This window comes from Temnothorax curvispinosus, unplaced genomic scaffold, assembly GCF_003070985.1.
Source record: "Temnothorax curvispinosus isolate PA1 unplaced genomic scaffold, ASM307098v1 QBEX01018237.1, whole genome shotgun sequence".
In the NCBI taxonomy this organism is placed as follows: domain Eukaryota; kingdom Metazoa; phylum Arthropoda; class Insecta; order Hymenoptera; family Formicidae; genus Temnothorax; species Temnothorax curvispinosus.
Genome location: NW_020228017.1, coordinates 263,446 through 288,037, shown reverse-complemented (window position 1 = coordinate 288,037; position 24,592 = coordinate 263,446). Strand labels below are relative to the sequence as shown.

At 34.9% G+C, this 24,592-nt stretch overlaps 2 protein-coding genes and 1 non-coding gene across 3 annotated transcripts in view; 1 reads left to right on the top strand and 2 right to left on the bottom strand.

Annotated features, from left to right (window-relative positions):
- Positions 1-16,206, bottom strand: part of LOC112468239 (nose resistant to fluoxetine protein 6-like) — a 30,524-nt gene extending 14,318 nt beyond the window's left edge. The window contains exons 1-3 of the mRNA XM_025037347.1: positions 15,324-16,206; positions 11,724-11,920; positions 1,446-1,654 (exon numbers count right to left, since the gene is read on the bottom strand). Coding sequence (XP_024893115.1) covers positions 1,446-1,654; positions 11,724-11,920; positions 15,324-15,780 — 863 coding nt within the window. The 5' untranslated portion in view covers positions 15,781-16,206. The remainder of the gene's footprint in view (positions 1-1,445; positions 1,655-11,723; positions 11,921-15,323) is intronic.
- Positions 16,207-22,340: 6,134 nt separating this feature from the next.
- On the top strand, positions 22,341-22,424 carry Trnal-cag. Its single transcript has one exon. It is a non-coding gene; the product is annotated as a tRNA-Leu (tRNA).
- Positions 22,425-22,591: 167 nt separating this feature from the next.
- On the bottom strand, positions 22,592-24,586 carry LOC112468238 (glutamate receptor ionotropic, kainate 2-like). The gene is made up of 5 exons (XM_025037346.1): positions 24,440-24,586; positions 24,266-24,350; positions 24,013-24,159; positions 23,671-23,939; positions 22,592-22,940 (listed from the first exon to the last, which is right to left on the bottom strand). Exons 1-5 carry the CDS (start codon positions 24,584-24,586, stop codon positions 22,698-22,700), a joined length of 891 nt encoding a protein of 296 aa, XP_024893114.1. The 3' UTR covers positions 22,592-22,697.
- Positions 24,587-24,592: the final 6 nt, after the last annotated feature.

The window sequence follows — 24,592 nt, the reverse complement described above, 5'->3', positions numbered from 1 at the left end:
AGAGGTATTTTCTATTCGCGATATATTATTAAAGATGATAAACCCAGATTTTCGCTACTGAAAATGAAAGGATTGAACGCTATTATATATAGCGTTTTAATATTTACTAATTTACGGTCATTTTTTAAAGAGATTATAAGTACATATATTGTCGCCGCATGATCCCGTCGCGCTTTATTTTCTCTGAGAATTATGAGGGAGCTTGTAATTAATTACTTTTTAAGCTCGCCATGGCGGCACGCGTCTAATTACGACGTATTTTTATCTCGTCTGCACGTCGTACATTAATTCGTTACTCAAAATGAAATCTCTTGTCGCATCGCGTTGCGCAATAAATGATTGCAAAATTTCTGTCAACCGGCCTGACCATATCGCGAATCTTAAACTTAAGGAATCATGCTCCTCTTATGTAAACGCGAGTTTCTCCGTATTTGTTTATTAAAGTAAACGCGCGTAAGCGTAAAATATTATGTGCACAGCTTTGCTCGGAAAATTGCGTTTTAACGCGGAACAATATCGGTCGGGGGTCATTGAAATATAACCTTATTTTATCTCTCACAAATTTCATTCCGCAAGGCTGGGCGGTTACTTCATAATAGCCGATAAAATGGAACTTACAACGTTGTATGCAACGGACACAACGTTGTACTCATCGGACAAAATAATGCTTTTAGATCACTTCAATCTCGAATATCAATATAAATATTCCACATTCGAAATACCGCGTCCTTTAATTGGAAAAAAATATTTTTTTTTTAATTACGCAAAATTCGTTTATTCTTAATTAATTTAAAAATATTTTACATACGGTTTAATATCGTCGAATTATTCTTGCAGATAACGCATGTATGTATACATGCAGTTAAGCAAAGTTACATTCGAATTGAAAACAAATATTTCGATCTGTAGGAAACAGATTTTTCTTAGATACCACGTTTCTTCTTTCGATATCGTCGGAATATCAACTTTGGCATTCAGGGATACGAATAAGGGGGAGGAGATACCTGCCTGCGTTTACCGAAAGTACGGCAAGCAAGTTTCATAAGTTTCACCGGAGCACTGCGTCCCGGAATGAAATTTTCCAAGTTACGCCGTTAGATAGCTCAAGTGCTTCGCTCACTTTAAATCGCATGAATAATATTTTTCTATTATCGAAGACAGTCTTATGGAACGCCGCGAAAAAGCATCATGTAATACAAAAAAGAAACCGTCGTGTTTAAACAGTATCGTGTGTAAATAATATTTGTGCATATAATCGCAACAGTCAACGCTCATGAAATGGAATTAACTAACAATTACATCATATTTCCGCTGATTCGATGCATTTTCCAATAATATTAAATTAATGATATTATCATGCGAAAGGTCATATCACGAGTTCCCTGGCCCGATGCTTTCGGAGCGATTTACGGTTCGTTTGTAAGAGGATTTTTAGGATTACTCACGAGAGGACGTAAAATTTGGGATCTTGCCAGGCGCAGTAATTGCTGGATGGCACGGGCTTCACTGTAACAACGCGAATTTTCGGGCCGCTCGATCGATAGGTCGAATTGCCCTCGCGTTCGACTCTATCAGCGCTGGCCCTTAGCATCGAGGTCAGGGATGCGCGATCGCATGTACCCGGCAGGCAGAGACCCAAAAACACTTGACGTGTCTGGAAAGAAAATGAAATGATCTCGTTAGAGCGAAGTATTCTCTATCTTTCGACGAAACTTATTATTTCATTAACAAATCTTGCGGGGTAGAGTATATATACCTTTCTTCCACATTTCGGTCTCTTCTTATTTACTTATTGCAAAAATGCTACCCCCAAAAACCACCCCCCGAAAAAAGGTGCTAATTTATTGAAAGGTACACTGACAATTTATTTAAAAGAAAATTGATAGAGAAATGCGCTTTTTGCAGAGAAATTGATAGAGAAATGCAAGGAAACTTTGCGCGTTCTCTGTTTAATTCCTGTGACGCGTACATTGCATACTTCGCTGCTTTTATGCATGAAAAAGAGAGTGACGGGAATTTGAATTTTCTGTAACTGGATTCAAACGGCCGTTAATCTTTACTGGATTAAAAGGATTCATGTATTCGCGCAAAAATATAGTGACGGTTAAGGCCCTTGTACACTGCCAGGTAACAGGGAATATAGGAACAGAATTTCTGACGCGTTAGATTTCTATTCTCTATTGCTTGTATATTTGACCAATCACTAAAAGTGTCATATAAAATCAAATCACTATGTGACTGGTCAGGTAATGAAGAATAGAAAAATCCAACGCGTCGGAAATTTTGTTTCTATTCCCTGTTTCTATTGCCTGTTGCCTGGCATTGTGCAAATGCCTTTAAGTTTGCTCAATGTTCGAGATTATAATTTTCGTTTAGTCGCGTCGATCTATCGATCGCGCAACAATGGAAATGAGAACGTGGCGACGAAAAAACGCAGTTTATACTTTTTCTATTCGGTTCATGCAATAGGGCACCGCGTGCAGTTCTATTTTTTGCTCTTTACTATTAAGAAAGAGAGAGAGAGAGAGAGAGAGAGGGGGGGATTTCCGCTCGATGCTGAACTTATTGAATTTAGAAGCTGGTTCTAGATTGAAAGATGCGACGGATTTTTTCTCTTTAACCTTCAGCCTGCCGGCATTTTTTCATTGAAATAGTGTCTTTTTTTTCCCAAAAATTTATCTATATAAATACCTAACATACACATTGCGCAGAATTTCGAGATTTGTTCAGAGCCACAAAAGTGACTTTCCCGGCAGTCATAAGATTAATAACTTGGTAAGTTGCGCGGATCATAACCCGTAAATCATAAAATCACTTTATAGACGGGAAATTCTATTAATTAAGCACGTACCTAATGATATCGTCCAACTTCGTAAGGATAACAAGACAGAAAGCACCAGATTCCCAGCAGTTGAAACCGAGAATTTGAGGAACTTTGGGATTTATAAGTCACCGAATAATCTTATTAGCGCAAATGCCGAAACTTACTTTTCCTATTGAAAGTTAAACTGCAGGTTTGCCAGCTGCTACTAGACCTCCGACTTAACAAAACTGTAACCGATCTACGCAATATTTTCTATTACTTTCAATAAGTTAAAACATTTTTTAAATTAAAATTTTGTTTAATTTTTATTACGGATAGACATTGATTTTTACCGTATATCGATGATTTTGTATTTTGGTTTCTAATCTGCAGACAATACATTATTATTTTTTAGATTTTAAATTAATTGTTAATAAACAACAGCTATTTTAACGACGTATACGTTTGTTATTGAATTGTTTAATCTGACAGTTAGTGTTTTTCTCTACGCTTAATTTGAAAATAGATAAAGTACATTTGAATCAACGAAATATTTAAAGCGGTAAATACATTCGAATTAAAGCATTTTAAGCATCATTTAGGAAATAATTATATTGTTTATGTACATATTAACAAACAATAATTTATAATTCCTAAATTAAGCAGTTATTTAACTAATATACTAATAGAAAAGTTTAATGTTACGTACAAATTATTTAATCTTTTTTTGTAAATAAAAGTTGGAATAATTATTTGACTTAAAGATAATTTACAATGTTAAATCTAGCTTTGAAGAATAGTATTTTGTCATGATTGTAATTGGAAAATAAAAATCTTGTCTTGTTATTACATTTCTCTTATTTCAAACTTTTTGTCGAGAGAAGTGAAATAATAAATCAAAGAAAGGAAAGCTACTTAGTTAACACATTTTTCATAGCAGTTGAGTTTTACTTTCTTGATGTATAAAAGATCAAAAGAAAAATTCATGATAATGTACATGATAATCTCATTTCTCTTAAAAGACGTATGGCGCAAAGTAACAAAATAATGAATTACCATAAGTAAATAGAGAAGTGCTTTTTCGGTCAGGTTGAATCTTTGTAGCTTGATAATATTTTAAAAAATAATAAATTATTTTGCATAAGTATTTTGTCGATCGATAAGTAACTTTATTCTTCGTAAACGTTAGATTTAACCCTTAAATACACGCGTTATTTTTCATATAGTTACGGGTGGAGTCTGCATCAGGGATCTTCACAAGTTTTTTTGTTTTCGCGCGTCTGTTGCTTTAGCGCATAACGTAACGTACGGCGTTTGTTGTTTTGGTATGCAGGGCGTATACACGCCTGTAACGCTCTGTACACAAGATCGCCGCGTTATCATCACTTGCACACCGAGAGCGGACAAGCAGCGGCGAGATCCGCTTCGTGTGTCGTTGTATTATCACGAACCGGAAATGATTAATCGAATTGTAGTCGATGTCGACTTGTATCTATAAGGTTGTCTATAAGATATCTATTGCCTTTCTGACCAGTTCTCTCTATATCGAATTGACGGAAAATCGAAAAAGCACAGGGTGCATTCCGATATTTACTGTCAGCAACTGTCAGTACTGAAAATCTCTAGTATGACGTAAAATATAGAAAAATATAGATTTTTAGTACAGCCAGAGTACATGCATTATTGTGTATTCGATGTAGAAAATTGGCAAAAAGATAATAAAAATTTAATAGAAATATTTACAATTGCTCAATTAATATAAAAACAATTATGATGAAGTCGATGACAAAAAATATCAACCGGTATTCGACCAGATAGCGACCATTTATCGACGCATTTACATTAAATTGATTCGACTAATCTATATTCGTATCACGTTTCGAGTTATCCGTCTATCAGCAATGTAATCTATCATTTGAAAGAGAGACAGAGAGAGGGAGAGAGAGGCGTAGCGTACGTCACACATGAACAGTCGCATTGAATAACCCCACAGAGAAAGTCACAATATATATCCATCGTTTGTATTCATTGTCAATTCAAAATACCAGAAACGTGAACCTAAAGCATAGTTTACACACGCAATGATTAGTGGCGTCAATCGACTAGCGCCAGTAAAAATGCAAGTGTAAACACTTGATACAAACTGGCGCTAGTAATGTGGCGTTTACTGGCGGTTATTGGCCAGAGAATCGAAAGTTAATATATTTTAACTTTTAGCAGTAGGGGAGACCGGGGCTAATTCGACACTATTTTTCCAAAGGCAATTTTTAATATTTAATTAAAATTTTTAGGCAAATTTAATGGTATATATTTAAAGAGTGTTTCTTCAAAGTTTTGCTGCACATCGCTTTGTTTTGCCGCCAGGAAAGGAAAAGTGACGCAAAGACAAATTTTCGAATTGAAAAATGCCGAGGCAAACTCAACACCCCGCCGGGGCAAACTCGACACTATGTCTGATCGACACAATTTGATCTGGAACTTATTTTTTACTGTCTGAAAATGAAAATGCATTGTTTATTGTGTATTTAAAAAGTACAAAAATTCGGAATAAAGTAGCTAGAACAATCATTTAAAATGAGAACAAAAATTGTTGAACTTTCAATTATCTTCATCTAAACTCATGTCTGAAAAACAATTAATGCAGGTAAACTTGCGATCGGACGTGCGCATACATTTGTCATAAGCCATACGGCTGCATGACAAGCATCGTTTGTTATTGGGAGCCGACGAAACGGCGTGGTGTTGACTTTGCCCCGGACGTCTCTTTTCACTTTTATCACTTCAAAAACATGAAAATTTTGAAAATATCCAAAAACGATTATCGGATTCATATAGATCATCAAATTTTCTATAAAAATCACTTACATATAGGTTTGCAAGAGTAAAGCTCGATGAAAGAGTAGAAATTTTCGAGAGATCAGAAAAATTACTTTTCACCATCAAAAACGCTTATGTCGCGCTAAAAATTACATCATAACTCAGAATGTCATCAAATCCCGTTGATAATACTAGCACATAAAGACGCATTTACAGTAGGAAAGACAAGTTTCTACGATATATGTAAATTAGCAGAAAGTCTAGTGTCAAGTTTGCCCCAATGTCGAGTTAGCCCCGGTCTTCCCTACTGGTGTCAGGTTTAAGCATAAAATTGGTTATATATGCTTGCTCTCATTTACTGTGTGTTTAATTGATAAATGTTAAATATTTTCCATATTATACGCCAATAGCATCACTGTGTAAACACTTGTGAGTTTGCTAGTTTAATGGCAACACCGTTTCTGGCGCCAATGAATGCCAGTCAGTTGGTGCCACTAATCATTGCATGTGTAAACGCTGCTTAACGTGAATATTGGATGTGAATTTTATGAAGTATTAATAAATCTGTTGGGTCAATAACATTTGGTTGGCGTGGCTTTGCCATTTGTTTTAATGTGCTACCTGCGTGCCGCTCGCTATTGTTTACGCAAGCTCGCCGCATTATCATTCGTATCTCGAAACTTGGAAGCAGTGATGGTTGCTCCGCGTGTCGTTGCGTTTTTATCCTTCTAGACGCAATTGCAAGTGCCTTCGTCAAAAATTATCATTCCTTACACGTTTATAGGTAACAAACAACGCTTATATTAATTCGCGCGGTTAATAAACTCTTATAATTTGTAATGAGAAATGATTCGCATATCAACGTGACATTTCTTTTTTTCATAGAAGATATTTTGCACGACTGATTCATTTAAGGTACGAATCTAAATTGTGGTACTTTCTCTTAACACAGGATACATATATTAGAAAAGAAAATCGGAAAGTCGTAACATATGTCATTGGTTTATTAATAATATTTCATGTGTTTCGAAAACGGAGGTGCTTTGCGAAGCGTTGTGCATGCAATCGTCATATTCTAATAATTAATCGGCAGTGTGATAAATGGGTCAACAATACGAGCTAAATAAAAAGATGTTATCTTAATAAATTAGTTTATTTACACGACATAAATATAAAAATTGAGAAAAAATAAGAATAAATGTTGCAGTTTTACTTACAATTAGTCTTCTTCAGTACGAATACAATTTAATTTAAGTAATAATTATACTAAATATTAAAACGGCGAGTGTTATTGTCGATCTTACGTGACATGTCAAATCATACATGAAAGAAACAAAAAGAGGATTTGGAAATGTGGGTCTAAGTACAAAGTGAGGCTAGCCGAAACGTTTACTTCTTATTTTTTCTTAATTTTTATGTTTATGTCGTGTGAATAAACTAATTTATTAAGATAACATCTTTTTATTTAGCTCGTATTGTTGTTCCATTCACCACACTACTCTTTGCTTTGCATAAAACAAGCCTAACAATCTAATAATAAAATTAATCGGTTTTGTGAATGATCATTGTGTGAGTGTAACGTACAAATCTGAGAAGAGGAAAAAGTATCGGGCTTAGGCGAACAACTTAGGTGAGATAATTAATTCTTTATAAGCTATTTGTCTTTTAGAAATTATATAATTAATTGTATTTTATTATTATTCGACAAAATAAATAAGATAAGATAAAAAATTCAATACGTGCAACAATTACTTTTTAAAGTTTGTTATTTTGAACGTTATTATATAATTTGGCTATATTTGCCAGGTTCCAGGTCAACGTAGTTACGACAATTCCGCTGCTGCGCTTCGTATTGGTGAGTCCCAAATTATCTTTTATTTCAATATGATGTAATGGATCTGTGAAAATTATATTACTATATATAAAAGATATGAATAACTAAAAATTCAAGTTGAAAGTACGAAAGTATCACAGATAAAGACAATACCTCGCAGATCTTGCTTTAAAGTGGATGAACTAGAAGAGATTAATGCTATAGTACTTATAATCCTGAAATATATGCGATTATATGGAATCCTTTTGTCGATTTAATGCGCTTATGTGCACGCAGAGCTTATAAAATAAAGTTTGTAATGCGCTTCGTTTATTTGCACATTTATTAGCATGTTTTATTAAAGTATTAATTGTGAGATATATTAAATATTAATCACCTAGGATAAAATTCGGAAGGATAAATAGAAAGATAATAAGAAGTAACTCATAAAAGTAGAGTAAGCGTGATAAAAAGTAATAATGATGGAATGATTAAGAAAGGAGTTTCTCAAATCTAATAAATATATTATTGTTGTTTACACACTTTTTGTCAAACACTATATTTAGATAGAAGTTTGAAAAGAAAATTTTTGCAAAGAACACCATGAAGACTTATATATTAATAGGGGAACTGTGCCTATCGCTCTTGTTTCTAATTCTGTACGATGTTGAAATTGCAGTTACATATTCTGTCACTGAGCAGTGCAAGCTGTTGAACAACGCTGTTTTAGACGATTTTTTGTTTTATTTCAGTCAGAACTGTGTTATAAAAAGTAGCGTGGCAGTTCATAGTTGTAACCGAGGGTTTCGAAATTTCGCAAGCGGTGTTTTCCGTTATTAATACAGCAAAAAAGATATGTACTAAGAACGAATTTCTGTCATGAGAACATGTGATATTGTGTCTAATTTTATTCCTAAATTAGAGATATTTGTTGCTAACCATTATTGTAATTCTTTATCGTTTGTTTCTTCCTTGTGATATTCCTAATTCCGCCCTTTGGGAATTAATGTTCATTATACCGCCAATTTTTCCCAACTGGTCTACCTCTAGAATACCTCTGACGCTCCCTCAGTCTTCTGTTTAATGAGTAACAAGATCTTTTTCCGAGAGTAAATCGGCCATGTGGGATGTTGACCGCATTACTCCACCCTATATTCGTGAAACCCCATGGGGTTTCTTAATCGTTAAAAGAGAATATCTTTACCAATCTCATGTCCCCTATTTTGCTATTTTGAGTTGTTTCTATTTCCAGCATATGTTGTGTGTCTCTCATAATTGTATTTTTAATAAACTTTATGGTGTTTATCTTGGTTTTTATTTTTCGTAGATTACGAAGATTGGAAAACAGTTTATATGTTGAAATTTATCTCTACTATTATTATTATTATTATTATTATTATTATTATATAAAGGGGAAAAGTTTGTAGTGTTGTTCGGGGTAATCTTAGAAATTATTGGAGCGATTTTGAAAGTATTGTATATGAAGTAGGGGTAAAATTTCCCGGGGAGTGCTATAGGGTGTATACTTTTTCGTTACCGATCTTCTGGAAACTGGATTTTCTAATTTCTTCAATTTTTCGGGAAATAATTGACGGAATCTCAAAGAATTATATGTGAGACAGGGGTAGAATTTTCCGGGGAGTGATATGAAGTGTATAATTTTTTGTTACCGATCTTTTTTGGAACCGGTATCCGAAATTTTTCCAATTTTTCGGGAAATAATTGACTGAATCTTAAAGAATTGTATATAAGACAGGGGTAAAATTTCTCAGGGAGTGCTATAGGGGGTGTATAGTTTTTCGTTATCAATCTTCTGGAAACCGGTTTTTCTAATTTCTTCAATTTTTCGGGAAATAATTGACGGAATCTTAAAGAGTTATATATGAAACAGGGGTAGAATTTTTCGGGGAGTGATGTGAAGTGTATAATTTTTCGTTACCGATCTTTATTGGAACCGGTATTCGAAATTTTTCCAATTTTTCGGGAAATAATTGACCGAATCTTAAAGAGATATTTTCTTAAAGAGATATTACTTCGATATTTCACTTACCGATTACCGATTTTATTCCTTGGTTTTTTAATTGAAAAATCGAGGTTCTGTGTACATCGCAAGCGACAAATCTCAAAATTCCCGAAAAAACGCCTGGGTAAACCAAGGGATGATGTCGGTAAGTGAAATATCGGAAAAGCGGAAATGACTCAATAGTGTGAAACTCGAGTAGAAAAAGACCGGTTACGACATGTTTAATCTACGAAAACATTTATGCGGTCCGATTTCAAATTAGAGGCAGTTATGATTCAAATTACGAATATCAATTTCATCCGAGTGTAATAATTGAGAAAATGGATGCAATATGTGATCATTGTCAAGTAAAAAAGTTTAAAACTTAAGCACCTAGAATGTGTTATTCATGCAGAAAAGTTAAACTACCGTCTTTAAATCAACCACCCGACACACTCCTTATGTTTGTCCACAATAAGGATATTGAAACACAAACGAAGTCGTTTCAAGAAAAACGATTCCTGGGCGAAGCCCGGGTAACCAGGTAGTGTGTAATAAAATTAAATGAGTACTTATTTATAAAATATAAGGTAAAACATTGTCTCTCTCTCAATATTTAAGTACGTTCTTTTTATTATCTTTTCTTTCCAAATACTTCGTAATTAAAAGTTAAAGTCAGCATTTAGTCTTCCTGTATTTTTCCGCGATCAAATATTACATAACCGTGTGCAAAAGAAAGATCAATATTGTACAGATTTTTCAATATGCAGCACATATACATATAAATTGGAGCATTAGAAAAACAAGACCGTTATAGATCGTTTCGATACGTGTATTAAAGCATAATTAAAGAAGGATAGTGAAAGTATTCTACAGTTACATATCTCTGTTAATTTCATTGAAAAATCACGCTACTGAATATTATTTATACTTAATCTTGAATGTGTTAATTTAATCCTTCATAGCTTATCCTTGTTCATCGACAATTTGATTTTATATCATTTGAAAGAAAATAATAAATGAAATGATTTAACAAACATTTCGTGACAGACAGATATTTCAAAATAAAATTTTTTATGATATAAATTATAATTTATAAATTATAAATTATAAATTATCTCAGAGTTTATTACTTACATACCAATTATATCAAAGTAATTTAATATTTTAACATATATATAAAAGAGATAATACGAGAACAATAATTTAAAAATGTTAATATCGTGATATCTTGCATCTCTGTTATCGTAATTAAACGTGGATTATTTATGATAAACAATAGTTATTTAACAACATACAGATATTAATGGATAAATAATTCGAGGGATATACCATAGAGACAGACAATGTTTCATAACGATTTCGTCAGCTTGAGCGAGGTATCGATGCGTGCTTAATTAATACCTGTGCAGCGTAGTTTATGCACAATCGTGGAATACAAGTCCGAAATGATGAAACCGTGTCGAATAGGAGATACACTAATCCACAAAATGTGTTGCATATTGTAATACTACCCGCTTCGTTGCATTCCATTATGAATAATGTAATAATCTGCGACAGTTACTACGTTTACGCGAGCGTTACTTCTGTAGTAACTTACAATAGTTCACTCGTTTACGCGGAGTAAATTATTGTAAGTTACTACAAAATTCCGTTTACGTGAAAAAAAATCCCGTTTATTCGGAAAAATTATCGTAAGTTTACTACAAAAGTAACGCTCGCGTAAACGTAGTAATAGATAAGATCATAACAAGCTATAGGTATATTTAATAAAAATAATTAAAAGATTATATTACTCTTACTATTAGATATTAAAATATTACTTAATAAAAATAACTAAAAATCAAATTTACAAAAATATTTGTAAATTAATGTAGGTATCTTTAATTGTGCATGCATGAGAAAAATAATGTTGTATTAATATCATTAGTCTAATTGGAAATAATCTTGTTAATTCATTACGTCGTGCCTTTGTTTTAATAAAACAAGTATTTATTTCATTAATACTGCTATTGAATTAAAAAGATTATTTTCAGTTAAAATGCTGCTAATGCAGCATTATTTTATTCATGTAATTGATTGTATCAAGTATAAAAAAAAATATGCATATTTATTATTATACATTGAAAAATGTACATAAAAAGATATACTTTTCAAATTTATTTTAGCCAATTATATATAAATAAAATATTGAATAAATAAAATTCATTATTAGTTAATAACTAATTACTTAATTTTTGTGCAAAATCTAAGTTATAACATGGCAATGCTGTAAGTCAATGACTTACCGAAAAGTCGACCTCCGTCGGGAGATTTAGGTAAAATCTTGCGACATGAAATCTTAGGGAAAAAGGTGGTTGCTCCTCGACGCTCATTATAGTTTTTCTGTCGGTGATATTGAGCTCCCTGCAGAGGGTGATCGAGCCCAGCCAGAAGCCATTACCAAAGTGAAATTGCGAGGAGTAACGGCCACTTGCGTCCGACACTGAAAAGAAAAGCCGGACGAAACGATGAAAAATATAATTTGTCGGTCATCGGGGCGGAACGAGCGTGATAACCATGCCGCTTTCGTGTGACTTTTATCGCGTGTCTTTTACGAAGGAGGGGGAGAGAGAGAGAGAGAGACGAGAAAGAGGAGCACTTCTGACATCGTAGAAATGCATGACGACGTGCGACAAATTCGCACAGAAATATCGCACGGGTGGTACGCGCGACTTTTTCTTTTTCGGGGAAAAAAAATTATTCTCGAGATCTCTCCGGTAGCTACCCGGATGCTGCACCTCGGTTGCTTCATAACTTTTTTCTCCTCCCCGCCGTCTTTCTCTTCGAACGTCTCTGTCACCGTCTGCGCCGGCAGCGCAATAAAATTTCGTTTGTCTCAAGTTCCCCGAGGGGCTTGATTACATGGCTGTCGGTGGAAGGTTCATTGTCAGTTACGTAAAGCGACTCGTGTTGACCACGAGAGTAGAAAGTACAGTCGGGCTGCATGTGCAATGCACATATGTTCGCGCGTCAAACCGATCGCCACCGTGCACCGGTAAGAACATATAACGCGCCGCTCCGTTATCGCGAAAGTGATCAATTTTGTGCGATAATCTGGAAGTATCGGTATTACGCAAATGAACTCCGTGGAAATTTTAAGAGGCCGTAACATATATAAACGGAACGTTAGAAATAAAACATACCGCATACTTTCAACCGCGCGCAGACGATAATAATTTCTCCGGCTCGTTCACGCGTTCTAAGACGACGTGACTTCTCTGCAGCGAAAGTTTAAGTTAAGTTAAATTGTCGAACGTCGTAATTTCAATTTCTATATTCATGATATATTGCGTAGACAGAAGGAGCCCATAAAATCACTGCAGAATTGTTTTTGGGGCCGTAAAGTTATTGCCGCATTTCGGCGATGGAATTCTCGACAATGGTGTAATACGAGTCCGGCTGATTGATGGGTAATCTGGCTTTAAGAATAATGACTCGTTGTGGCGCGTTATGACAGCCGCGAGATCAAAACACCGAAAGAGATTGCCTAATGCAAGAGTCCTTTTTCCGCATAGCATTTGGAAATAATCTCCGCAACAATGAGACACGAAATTGCCGATGCAACTTTTTATTGCCTCGCCGCGCGGTAACTTGATAATTGCCCAAGTTTCGTTTAGTCTCGTCGTATATTTCGCGATCGCGTTGCTTAACGCAGTTATTTCCGTCGGCGCGTAAAACTGCCTGACTCTGACTTTTTTCCCCTCCCGATTTAAATGTATAATATATATTCTAAGTCCTTTTCGCGCTCGACAGACACGCGGATGGCGTGCGCGGCTTCAAAGTTGCATTCGATCGTTCTAAAAACTAAATTACGTTTCAAAAATTTCTCTATGTACATATACATAAATGACATCGTTATCCTACCGAGGGTATAAGCGAGTCACTAATAGAGTCAAGGATAAAAAAACAGCTTCCGACAATTAGCGTCGCTTTCTAAGTGTAATTACGGACGCGCGCCTCGGCTCGTTTAAGAGCCGCTATCATGTACGCCCGGATCGCGGCGCGGCGGCGAGAAGATGCTCCCGCCGTTGGGTGTCGCGCGGCTCTGCGGTGATTGCTGTTTCGCAAGTTTCGCGAAATAGGACGGCGCGGCCAATTGGCCATCGACGCATCCGTCGACGTTATTGCCGCGGATATCGATAATGCGGACGTAACTCGTAGACCGGAAATCATTGTAATTCCGCGCGGCGCGAATGTGACTTTGCAGCCCGCGCTGCATCGCGCTGTAGCTGCATGCTTTCATCGGGACCGGCTGTTTCAGCTTCCCAAGCCTTTCTCACTTTCTAAATCGCGGACGGACGGCCCCCGATAATGATACCGTATTATAGACCGCGGCGACGTTATTAGTTAATTGTGATTGATTATGATTATGTCGCTTATGTAAAATAATCGTACTTTTCATTCTTTTACTTTAATTTAATTATGTAGTGTGCTGTTATACGTATAGAAACGCGTAATAATATTTTACAATACAGATATCGAACTGCGGGTTTTTATAACCGAGGAAAAATTTGCATGAATATGTCGAGAGCGCTTACTCGGTCGAGATTATCGGAATATTGGAGACTCTAACTAGTACGTAATAAACATTTTCACGCAGTGTATTTTTATATATAGTTTTCTTATATATATAGTTATTTTATATATATAGTTATTTTATATATATTTATCTCAATTTATCAGAAGCGTGAAGAAACTTGTTTATAGCTCTATTATTATGTAAACAAAATATTTAATCCTGTAAATAAATTTATATGTAATGTAAATATGTAATAATAGAAAAGTTTTTTCCGCCAGTGAATATAAAATAGAATCACAAACTTAAATTGACTTAAATATGCCAGTTATAGTCAATTTAAAATAAGTCGTTGTTTTGTTTATAGTCAATTTAAGTTTGTGATTCTAGTAAATATGTAATGTAGTACGAAAGTTAAAAAGAGTAGACAATGCGTGATGTGTACTGGTAGAGAAAAAAAAATAACATTTTCGATTAGTACGAAAAATTCTTTAGGACAAATTTTGTCTCGTGGAAACAATTGCACTTTTTCTCTCCCTTTCTCTCTCGTTCTCATTACATTTCAAACTCAAGTAGTTCCGTTCTGAATTTATGTTAATACTTCAGCGCGATTTGTTTGCACGACTTCACTGTTGATTCTCTTCTGAATCTGTTGCCGGAGTGTCATCTTCAAAATAGTAGCGGTCAAATTTCATTTCCGTAATGCAGTATTCGCAGGAAGCATGTAGAAGCAAAGACTCGAGGGTTGTTACGAGGGTGTCAGAAAGTTTATTAAATCAAAACTGCAAACTAGGTCAAAGCTCTTCGATCATGACGATATTGTAAGAGTTTCATAAAATGATGAAACCTTTGGTGATTTGTCGATAATCATAACAATTGCGCATCTAAACTAGTCCTATTCTTCTAATCCTAAATCTAAGAATATGTTCTCTTTATGTATGTATAGCAGTTGACTTTTGTTAACAAAAGTCAAATTTTGTCACCCAATAGATTCTTTTTCTTTCATTTAGCTCAATTATATTATTTATATTTCGTAATCATGCTTTCTATTCTCTCTCTCTCTCTCTCTCTCTCTCTCTCTCTCTCTCTTTCTCTTTTCTCCAGTCACTTTTAAAGTAACAAGTCATCGTTTTTATCAAAATTTTTATCCGAAATAAAAATAGAAAAAATAACTTAAATTATTTTTTAAATAGATAACTGTTAAGATTTATAAAATATATATATGTTGTTATATTCTCTAATTATATATATAGAAATAAATGTAAAAACATTCCATTCTCGAGGAGTCTTAAAGAGGTTTTGACTACATTTTAATTAACCAGTTACTTACTTTTCGCCGCCCAGAGTTTTCCATTCCTCAGTGCACTGAGAAATTTTTCCATGTCCCGTCGACATTCGTCCTGAAGTTTTCCGGGCACTCTGGCCCACCTGAGAGGATCGTAAAGATCGGCGAGCCACTGTATACTATTAGCCGTTCTTTCAAGTTTCTCCTTCATAAAATCGACGTCGAGATCCTCGTGCTCCTCTTCGTTTCCGTCGAACATCTTCAAGTAATTCTTCCAGTCCAACTCCGGATTATTCTTGCTGAAGGCAATTAAAGACGACTGCTTTCCGGATTCATTCCTCTCGGTTGTGTATTCTGTTACGTTAAAGTCGTTTGTCGCTTTAGTCTCATTCGAGGCGACTTTCTGCGGTTTGCTCAGCTTGAGGATGTTTGATTCTTTTTCCGCGATCACTTCGTATGCGACGCATACGATTACGAGAAGGTAATTCAACAGACGTGCCATGCTGCCTCTATTTATTTTTAAAGATCCACTTCGCAGAAATTTACTCGCGCTTTGGGAAATGATGGACTAGATTCTTTTTTTTTTTGTTTAACGAGGGAGATCGAGTTCACCGATTTCCGTCATTAAGATCTCCAGATCCCGTCATCTTAGCTTCCGATGAAATTCCTCTTAGGAAGTCGTTGTAATGCCGTTGTAATGAGTTGTGTTTACTTGGCTGGATTCTCGAGCATGCCTGAAGAGATACGTGAATGCGGGAAATGCCGATTCGGTGTTCAGAATTCGGGGAATTACGCTTAATCGTGCATAAAGCACCGATTTTGGCGAACAAGCACGTGCGAATTCGCTACCGACTGGCAATGATTTACATCCACTAATCTCGGCGCCACATTGATTATGTCGTAATCAATCAGTATAATGATTAGTAGGGACGGTCGTTACTTCAGTTGCTTGGAATACTCATCAATTGTTTAATTAATAGTAATAATAATAATAAACTTTTTATAAAAAGATACCATTATTAAAAATGTTATAATATTTTAATGTATATAAAGCAATAATTATACTCTGTATAAAACTTTTTCACTTTCGATAAATTCCGATGTTAAAATACATTTGTCAATCTTGACTTTTTTTCAAGTTTCACTGATTAAGTTTTTAGAAAAAAAAAATTAACGCGAATCGTACGAGAAGAGTCTGACCCGATTTCAGCACTTCGCGATCCGCGCACAGTTTTTTTTTTTCACTTTTTTTAGCGAACACACGGAGAAAAATTACAGGAGATTCCTCCAGAGCAATGAGGAAGGTGCCCGCACATATGACAGACTAAGGATCACGCACTGAATGAAGCGAGTAAAGTTTGCGGCAACGTTCACCCGCGGGTAGTGGGTTCTCCTTTCTCTTACGACGATGCACTTTACCGCCGTAAACGCATTTCCTTCTCCAGGTCGCGAAGAAATGTCGTGGCTTAGCCGGTTTTTCCACTGTTCGGCGGAAGACGTGTCGGATCGAATCGTGTTAATGTTATTAAGTTGTTAACAAAATGTTTGAATATTACTATTGTCCCGTAATTAATATATTTATTATTAATTATTATTAATAATCATGTTAATATTATTATAACACATAATAACAAAATATTTGAGTATCAACTATTGTCCCGCTATTAATATTTGTTACCTTATATTTTATTATAAAAACACTTTGATACAAATTGATCTTTGAATTTCTAATGAAATTTTTAACGAAAGCAACATTTTACAGTTGTAATATCATTGTAATTTCACGGAAAAGTGCACCCATATTGTCGGACATGCTCTACTTCTGATTACACAAATAGGTAACATCATTTTCTTTTTTATTAAATCCTCAGTTGACACTTTTATGGCGTCCCATGCACGTACGGTTATCTCTAAAACAAAACGTGCTAAAGGTTTGATGACGCCTGCGGTAAAAGATTCAATATTTTTATTTTAAAGTATAATGTTCAAGCTTTAATTTAAGTCCTTTTCGAAGTCTCTAACACATTTTGGGTTTATACCAGTCATGAATTTTTGAGTAATGTCAAGAACGGGTTTTTTGGGAGTTTCAAAAATAAAGGACAAAGGAGAGAGACATACATTGCAACAATGTGACAAACTACTATGAAACATTACACATGCCACCGCAGAGAGTGCTTATATGAATACTACTATCAAATTTTTCTCGCAAAAATTTTAGTCGTTCTGTGCAGCACGCGTATGACATATAACAATTATTTCTGCAGACACTATATAGATATATGAGGATGAAAAATTAAGGGACGCTATTTGTTTTGTATCAAAAATGCATAAAATAAAGATTAACTTTTTAAAAAACGGTAAGCGAGGATTTGACTTATACTGCAAAAACAAAATATTTAAAAAATGCATATTTTAAATAATTATTTTAAAATGCACGGCTAAAAAAAATTTTAAGTGGATATTTTAAAATGCACAAAAATGTACACAAATGATTAATTTAAAAATATATATGGCTGTAGAGTAATTAATAAGAATAATTGCATACATATTTTATCTTTTAAGACAAATCTTATAGTATTTCTCTAATAAAGTTTAGATAAAGTTATTGATAACATAAATTTTATTACTAATAATCTATAAAACGTGTATTAAAAGTCAGTTTATTTTACTTTTACACACTGCAACATTATTTGTAAAATAGATTACGTATGCATAGTAGCATGTATTTTCTTGTACAGCATAAAATCTGAAACTAAACATTACATAAACATTACGAAATCAACTACGTTCGGAAATATTACTCATATATTTATGGCGCTCACACTATCGCGAAATAAAATATTTCGAAATAACTGTGTATTAATGCTGTGTATCATAACTGTGTACTAAGAAAATTATATACGAAGAATATGTACGTTATTATCTCTTAGAGTCTCAAGGGTTTTCTTTTTTTTTTTTTGTAAAAATGCAATTTAACAACAATTCGTTGTTATATTATAGGATACCAATTTTTTCATATTAAATTAACTGAAAGCGTAGATTAATAAAGATATAATTATTCTCCGTTTATCTTTCACTACAAACAAAAGCAACTGTAAAGTTTTAATTGATAATATTAAAGTTTTAATTAATTAATACATTCTAGTTGAGAGAACTATAGTTCAGACGTCTATCTCGGAGAATGTTATCAGACTATTCTCGCCATGCATGTAAATCAGAGGAATGGCTAATTAGTTAAAGGATCATATGGATTTCATTCCTGAGGCATAGTGGCTTAGAAGCCATTTACGTAACAATACCCGTCCCTTGTTAACCTATTACATGCAGGGAACATTTGAACGATGGTTCAATTGTAGTAATTTAATAATTAATGATTGTAATTAATGATTGTTATTACTCGGTACTAATTGTTCGTTTACGTCCTGTACTATTTGAGGCATTCTATCATAACTTTATTTTCGGCGAATAGGTGTGATAACAGTCTCTGTGATAACAACGCTTTCCGTTATTAGACGTACCATGCATCAAAACCGAAATCTCTTGGTATTAAATATTTAATTTAGTAAAACAAACGATTCGCTTGATAAGTGAAGCGTAATATACACAAATTACACGAGCGCGAACACGGGAACTAAGAAAATCTCTTTCCAATTTGACGCGGTTCGAAAGGTTCAACATTCTTATCAATGATATCCACGCGCGTATTCTCGCGACCCACAAGAAGGGTCGGTTCCTGTCGGCCCTAAAATAATAAAGTAAGCAGGGGGATATAGGATGATTGATCTCGGTTGAGATTGGCAGCGAATAAGGGCGGAAATCGACGAGGCAAGCATTCTTCGAGATAGCATGGCCTGGAAAATGGTGAGAAAGGAGGGGCCCGAGGCGGAGAGGAAATTTTCCTCCTGAGAGGCATCTAGCTTACTCGGCTGTAAACAGGAGAAATATATGAGTCTTGTATCCGAAAGCAAGTGTAAGCTTTTTCTCACTGACGACACAACGACGACGACGACACAATGACAAGAGCAACGACGACGACGACGAAATGCCTCTTGTATAATGAATGACACTGTGACGACATTCGAGCTTTTTCCTTTGCTTAATACAAAAGTTCAAGATTTTTAAAAATTTAATCGTCTATTTTGCTTATTGTTCAGAATTTTTATTGTGCCTCCAAAAAGGGATATATAGAGATGTATTAGAAATTACACAGGGAGGCAATATAAACCGCTAAACTCCGTGCTCTCGGCTATCCATGTGTGTGTGTGAGCGTGTTCTTATATTTTTTATTTTCTCATATTGTAGTGAGACAATTATTGAGAAACTAGGTTCTTACCTCGGATGCAGCGACCGTAAAAATGCACGCCGACATTTACAGATCGATTTTCGCATAAACGGATGTTCTTCCGGTCGTTTTTTCAAATTTATAAAATCTATCTAACCTTCGTGAATCCTCTCATACGAGAGCAAGCAAGTCGATTCTCGGAAAATGCAATGACCTGGCCAACGTTTGATGGCAATGCGCCGAGAGAGAAAAGTGCACGACTAAAAACACAGTTTTTATAGAAAATATTATCCCGACCTGCATATATGTTATACAATATATGCAGATGGTTAAAAATATTTTTAACATCTTGATCTCTCTCCCTGCTGCATACGTTTACTTGCATAACGTTTCTCATATTTTACAAACTCGTAATGAGCTCGTTCTCTTTTTCGTTAAATTTTACGGGAATATCCAAACGAGGAGGAAATAATAAGTAATGGAGTAATAATAACATGTGAGTACCAAGCGAATCCCGGATCTTCGGCGAAAATTGAGTAATCGAACGGTCTTATGGCGGCGTTTTCACTTTTATTTAATGTTTACATAAGGTCAATGTACGTAAAATTGTTACAAACAACTTTCAGGCGACTCTCACCGGCTGCGGCTGCGTCTCCCCGCGTTCTCGGTGCATCGATAGTTTTCAAAAAGTTTCTCCGAATTTCCCAATCCGTCTTTCTTTATCATCCGCACCGCCATTGCTCTCATCCTCCTTCCCTTTCTCGGAAACAACGTCTGGTGAGATCCGGTTGTGGCTTATGCAACCGGAGCTTTCTACGCGATCGCGGCTACATGCATATACGCGAATCCGAACCAGTCCTTGGCCAGGAAGCGGGAGATCGGTTTCGAATCTTTGCTCTTGTTTTCGATGCATCGCGAAAGTATTCGTATTACGTGTGCCGGCGTTAAATCTCTCTCTTTCAAGTCACACCGATGCGATGCCCTCGGCATTTTACAACCAGTGATTACCATTAAGATCGCATGGCGATTCGGGATTCGGGACTTATTTTAATTTTAACTTTCTGATCGATTCACATGGATTATACAGATAATGTAGGTATAATGAAAGAAACTTGAAATTTTTATAATTAAGATGTGTATACGATGAGAAATAATATTGTTGTTATTTGATTTTCTCTAAAGAATTTCTAAAGAAAGAAGGGACCGTGTTTTCATAGAAAAGAGAGCTTCTCCAGTATCACATGTATTTAATGTGTTCCTCGAACAGAGTAATAACGTAAAGGCTTGCGAAATATATGACGGTCATAATTTCGGATAACTGCGAATAAAAATACAACGGATAGTATATATCAAGCGGAATCTACGACATTTCCAAGATAAGTAGCGTTCGGGGGAACAATGCTATATTTAGATAAACATATGCATGTTTAGATTTATTACAAGGTCGACAACTCCCCTTAAACACGATGGTCACGTGTCATGCTTAATTAAACCGCCTAAGTATCGGAAAATAAATTATTTGCCTGACGGCAAATTTAGATTTTGCTGACCGTTGTGTTTGAAGGCTTAAAAAAATCTTATTTATTCGCCATATACGTCCGCGTAAAAATCAATTTCTACGTCGTCGTGTAATTTTTATGGTCGTTACATTCCAGGCAAGAGCCTAGGTCTGACACAAGCAATTTTATTTTAAAAAAATTAAAAAAACGTCATAATATATCTATATAGTGGTGCATATAATTATTCTAAGTCGGTGCGAATGGAGGAAAATGTTTAGCAAATCGGTCACATGTTGGTAGAAGTGTTACGCGCTAACGATGCGGAACGCACGTGGGGTATGTCTGCAGCCTTCACACGCGGAAGTGAAAGTTGATATATCGCGGGATAAGTTTTCCTTGTTGATTCTCCCAGGCAGGCGCACCTTCATCAGTAAAATTTTCTTTTGACCGACGCGGTTGTGGGTCGTGTATCTGCAGTCGGTGAAGTAATTTCCATCCTAAACGCCATTCCTGTTCGTCGATATCACGCGAATTCGGTTTTAACATGAATTTTTTTATTAAGCGGTCTGATAGATCATTTGTAAACTTTTTAAATTTTTGCAATATCTTCAAAATTGAAGGAAATATAGTACACGAAAGTGTGCTGTGACGTGATATTTTATACAATGACGTCATACCTTTTAAAGTTGCCGTCATCAAAGAAACTTTAGCAAGCTATAACTTTCTCAAATTTAGGTTTTTTTTTTAACTTTAAAAAGTACTAAAAATCGGCTTAGATTCTCTACATTAATTATGGATACCGCTTAATAAAAAAAAAATGTTAAAACCGAATTGTAAAGAATTTTTAGCAAAACAGCGCTATTAATGTTTTAAAATATTATTATACATTATAAGCTAGAGTTAGTATTAATCACGCAGCTATTTTGAGTTAACATGGTTCATCATTCTTTTTTAAGTATATTTCTCAAAAATCCGTCTTTTAACAACACAATCAAGTTTCTTCATGTATATGCAATAATATTCAATGTTGCAGTATATTATTATTAGCTTATTATAAGTGTGATTGAATTATTAGCAATATTATTTTATTTATAGTCGCCGATCCGAGTTTGTGAAAATTTTTAATATTATTAACGAATATTTCACGCGTCGTCTATTCGCTTTTCAACGTTATTTTTATATAACAACGTGCTACAATAATTTGTTGGAATTTAAAAAAAAAATTCTATAATTAGAATTTCAAGAGTATACTTCTGCGATTTTTACGAGATCGCTTCTCACGTCAGGATGGCCGAGCGGTCTAAGGCGCTGCGTTCAGGTCGCAGTCCACTTCTGTGGGCGTGGGTTCGAATCCCACTTCTGACAAACTTTTTTTTTTATGCTATGGAGCCTGGAGAATAATAGTCTTTTTGCAAATGTTATTTGCAATGGAAGAGATTTATGTTATTTGTCTGTGGTAATTCGTGGGTAGTGATCAAACCAAAAACTTCCTCTTAGTTGCCCCGCATCAGTAAATAACCGCGTAATTTAATCTATATGTGTATTTATTATTGAATAGATATACAATTTCGGTATAGGGTTTTTGTATTATATATTTCAAAAATTCGTGGTTTGCTTTAATTATTCCTCTGGCGATTGTCAATTAATTTTGCGATCGTTGTTGCGGTTGCTCGTGTTGTGGTCTTTATCGAATTTGTCGAGCATGTCAAGACGCAGGAACGAGCCGACGATAGATCGTGCCGTAGACGCAGCTCTGCCAAGCCCACCTTCCATGGAGCTTGCGCTGCTGTCTCTGCTTTTGACAATTTTAACAGGTTTCGTTACCGCAAAAATGTTCACGGCAAATTTCAACTCGGCAACGAGCGCTTCCCACGGCGTGACCTGTACGAAAGATGGTAATTAAGTTTCTCTTTAGCATGCTGCAGCGACAATGATGCGGTGCAACTGGCGTGTTAAATTTAATGCTGGCATATAACAGATAATATAAAAATTCGCGTACTGTGCAAATTAAATTTTGTTTCACAATTTAATTTACGGTAAAAAGAGAAAAGTAAATATTACATTAAGACTTGGAATGATTTTCTTTGCTAACATTTTGTTTGCCACGTCACTATTATGTCTGATTATGAGTGACATATGACTTTTAACAAGAGCCCTTTGTCACACATTTATGAATGATTTTATTTAAAAATAATTTTACCAAATATTTTTATTAAGACATTAAAAAACTAATGAAGTATTAAATGTACTAAATTTATGAAAAATATAATTATTTTTCTATTTTCATGCTTATATCTGCTTTAATCATAAAGATCTATTATTTTGATTTATGAATAACAGTTTTATTTATTCCATCTGAAATTATATTATTTATTAGATATATAGTAATATATCTACAGTTACATATATACTAACATATAATACACATATATTAATACGTAAAATATATTTTTATTTATTTATTTATATTTTTCTTTCGACTTTAGACCTATCAGAACTCGACGCTAAAATCAGCTCGGCAATCAAAGTGTCAAAAGAAACAAAATTAATTAATTTTATTATAGCGTTTGTTGCAAATATAAATTTGAACGAAATAAAGTGAAAGGCTTACCTTCTCTCTTACAGCGACTTTGCGTATATTCCATAAAAATTCGCAAATAGCAATAAGAAACGAAGTGGCGCAACCGCACATTAGAACGACGAATACACCTCCGACGCTTTCCAGTCCTAATTCGGTGGTACTACTGCTTGTTTCCGTTTCATCTTTTTTACATAAGCCTCCTCCATTTTCTTGCCACCATCTCTTTTTCAGTATACCCAACGTACCTTTCTCTCCTAGCTTCAATATCGCATTGTTAATCAGCGTTCGGTATTGGGAATCTGCGAAGATATAACAGAAACGACTTATAATAAAGAAATGGAGAAATATTAGATGTACGGATTACAATATTACTGCGCGGCATAGCGATTCCGTAGCCTTTGTTGTCGATTAGACCGCCAATCTTATCAATTTCGCACATGCGTTCCATTTTGTATTCGATGGTGGTGGATTCCATGAGAAAGGCATATTGTCGTTTACCCTTGATAACTCGTTCGACACCTGAAATGTATTGCGATAGAGAGTTAATAATGAGAGTTAATAATGTAACCCTTTTCGAAGAAAGAAGATTTTTCACGTATGCGTGTTCGACTTTGAAATTGCCCACCTTCGTCATTACTTGAAGTAAAAACGCTCGGCCTCGCCTCCGACATTGCAGCCCACATTCGTTTATAGGTCGAATAATTCGAATGCTACGGTTAAACAATATTGACACAAATTTGTAACAATTATTTTTATGTTGAGCAAAATGTGTGTTGGTAAATAAGCTATTAATATATACTTTGAAAAATGTTGATGTCGAGCCACCGTCAAGTGCTCCGTATTTGATTTTAGTTTGCTTAGCTAGATCTTCAACACCTTTAATAGGCGTCTCCATTTTGCCCATAGTGAGGAAGGCGGCTAGATTTGCTGTATATGAGCTGATCATGATTAG

Coding starts and splice junctions, on each gene's coding strand:
- LOC112468238 (XM_025037346.1), bottom strand. CDS start 24,586: ATGATCAGCTCATATACAGCAAATCTAGCCGCCTTCCTCACTATGGGC. Junction 24,160..24,265: donor TACTTCAAGTAATGACGAAG/GTGGGCAATTTC, acceptor AATACATTTCAG/GTGTCGAACGAGTTATCAAG. Junction 22,941..23,670: donor AAGTCGCTGTAAGAGAGAAG/GTAAGCCTTTCA, acceptor TCTTTCGTACAG/GTCACGCCGTGGGAAGCGCT.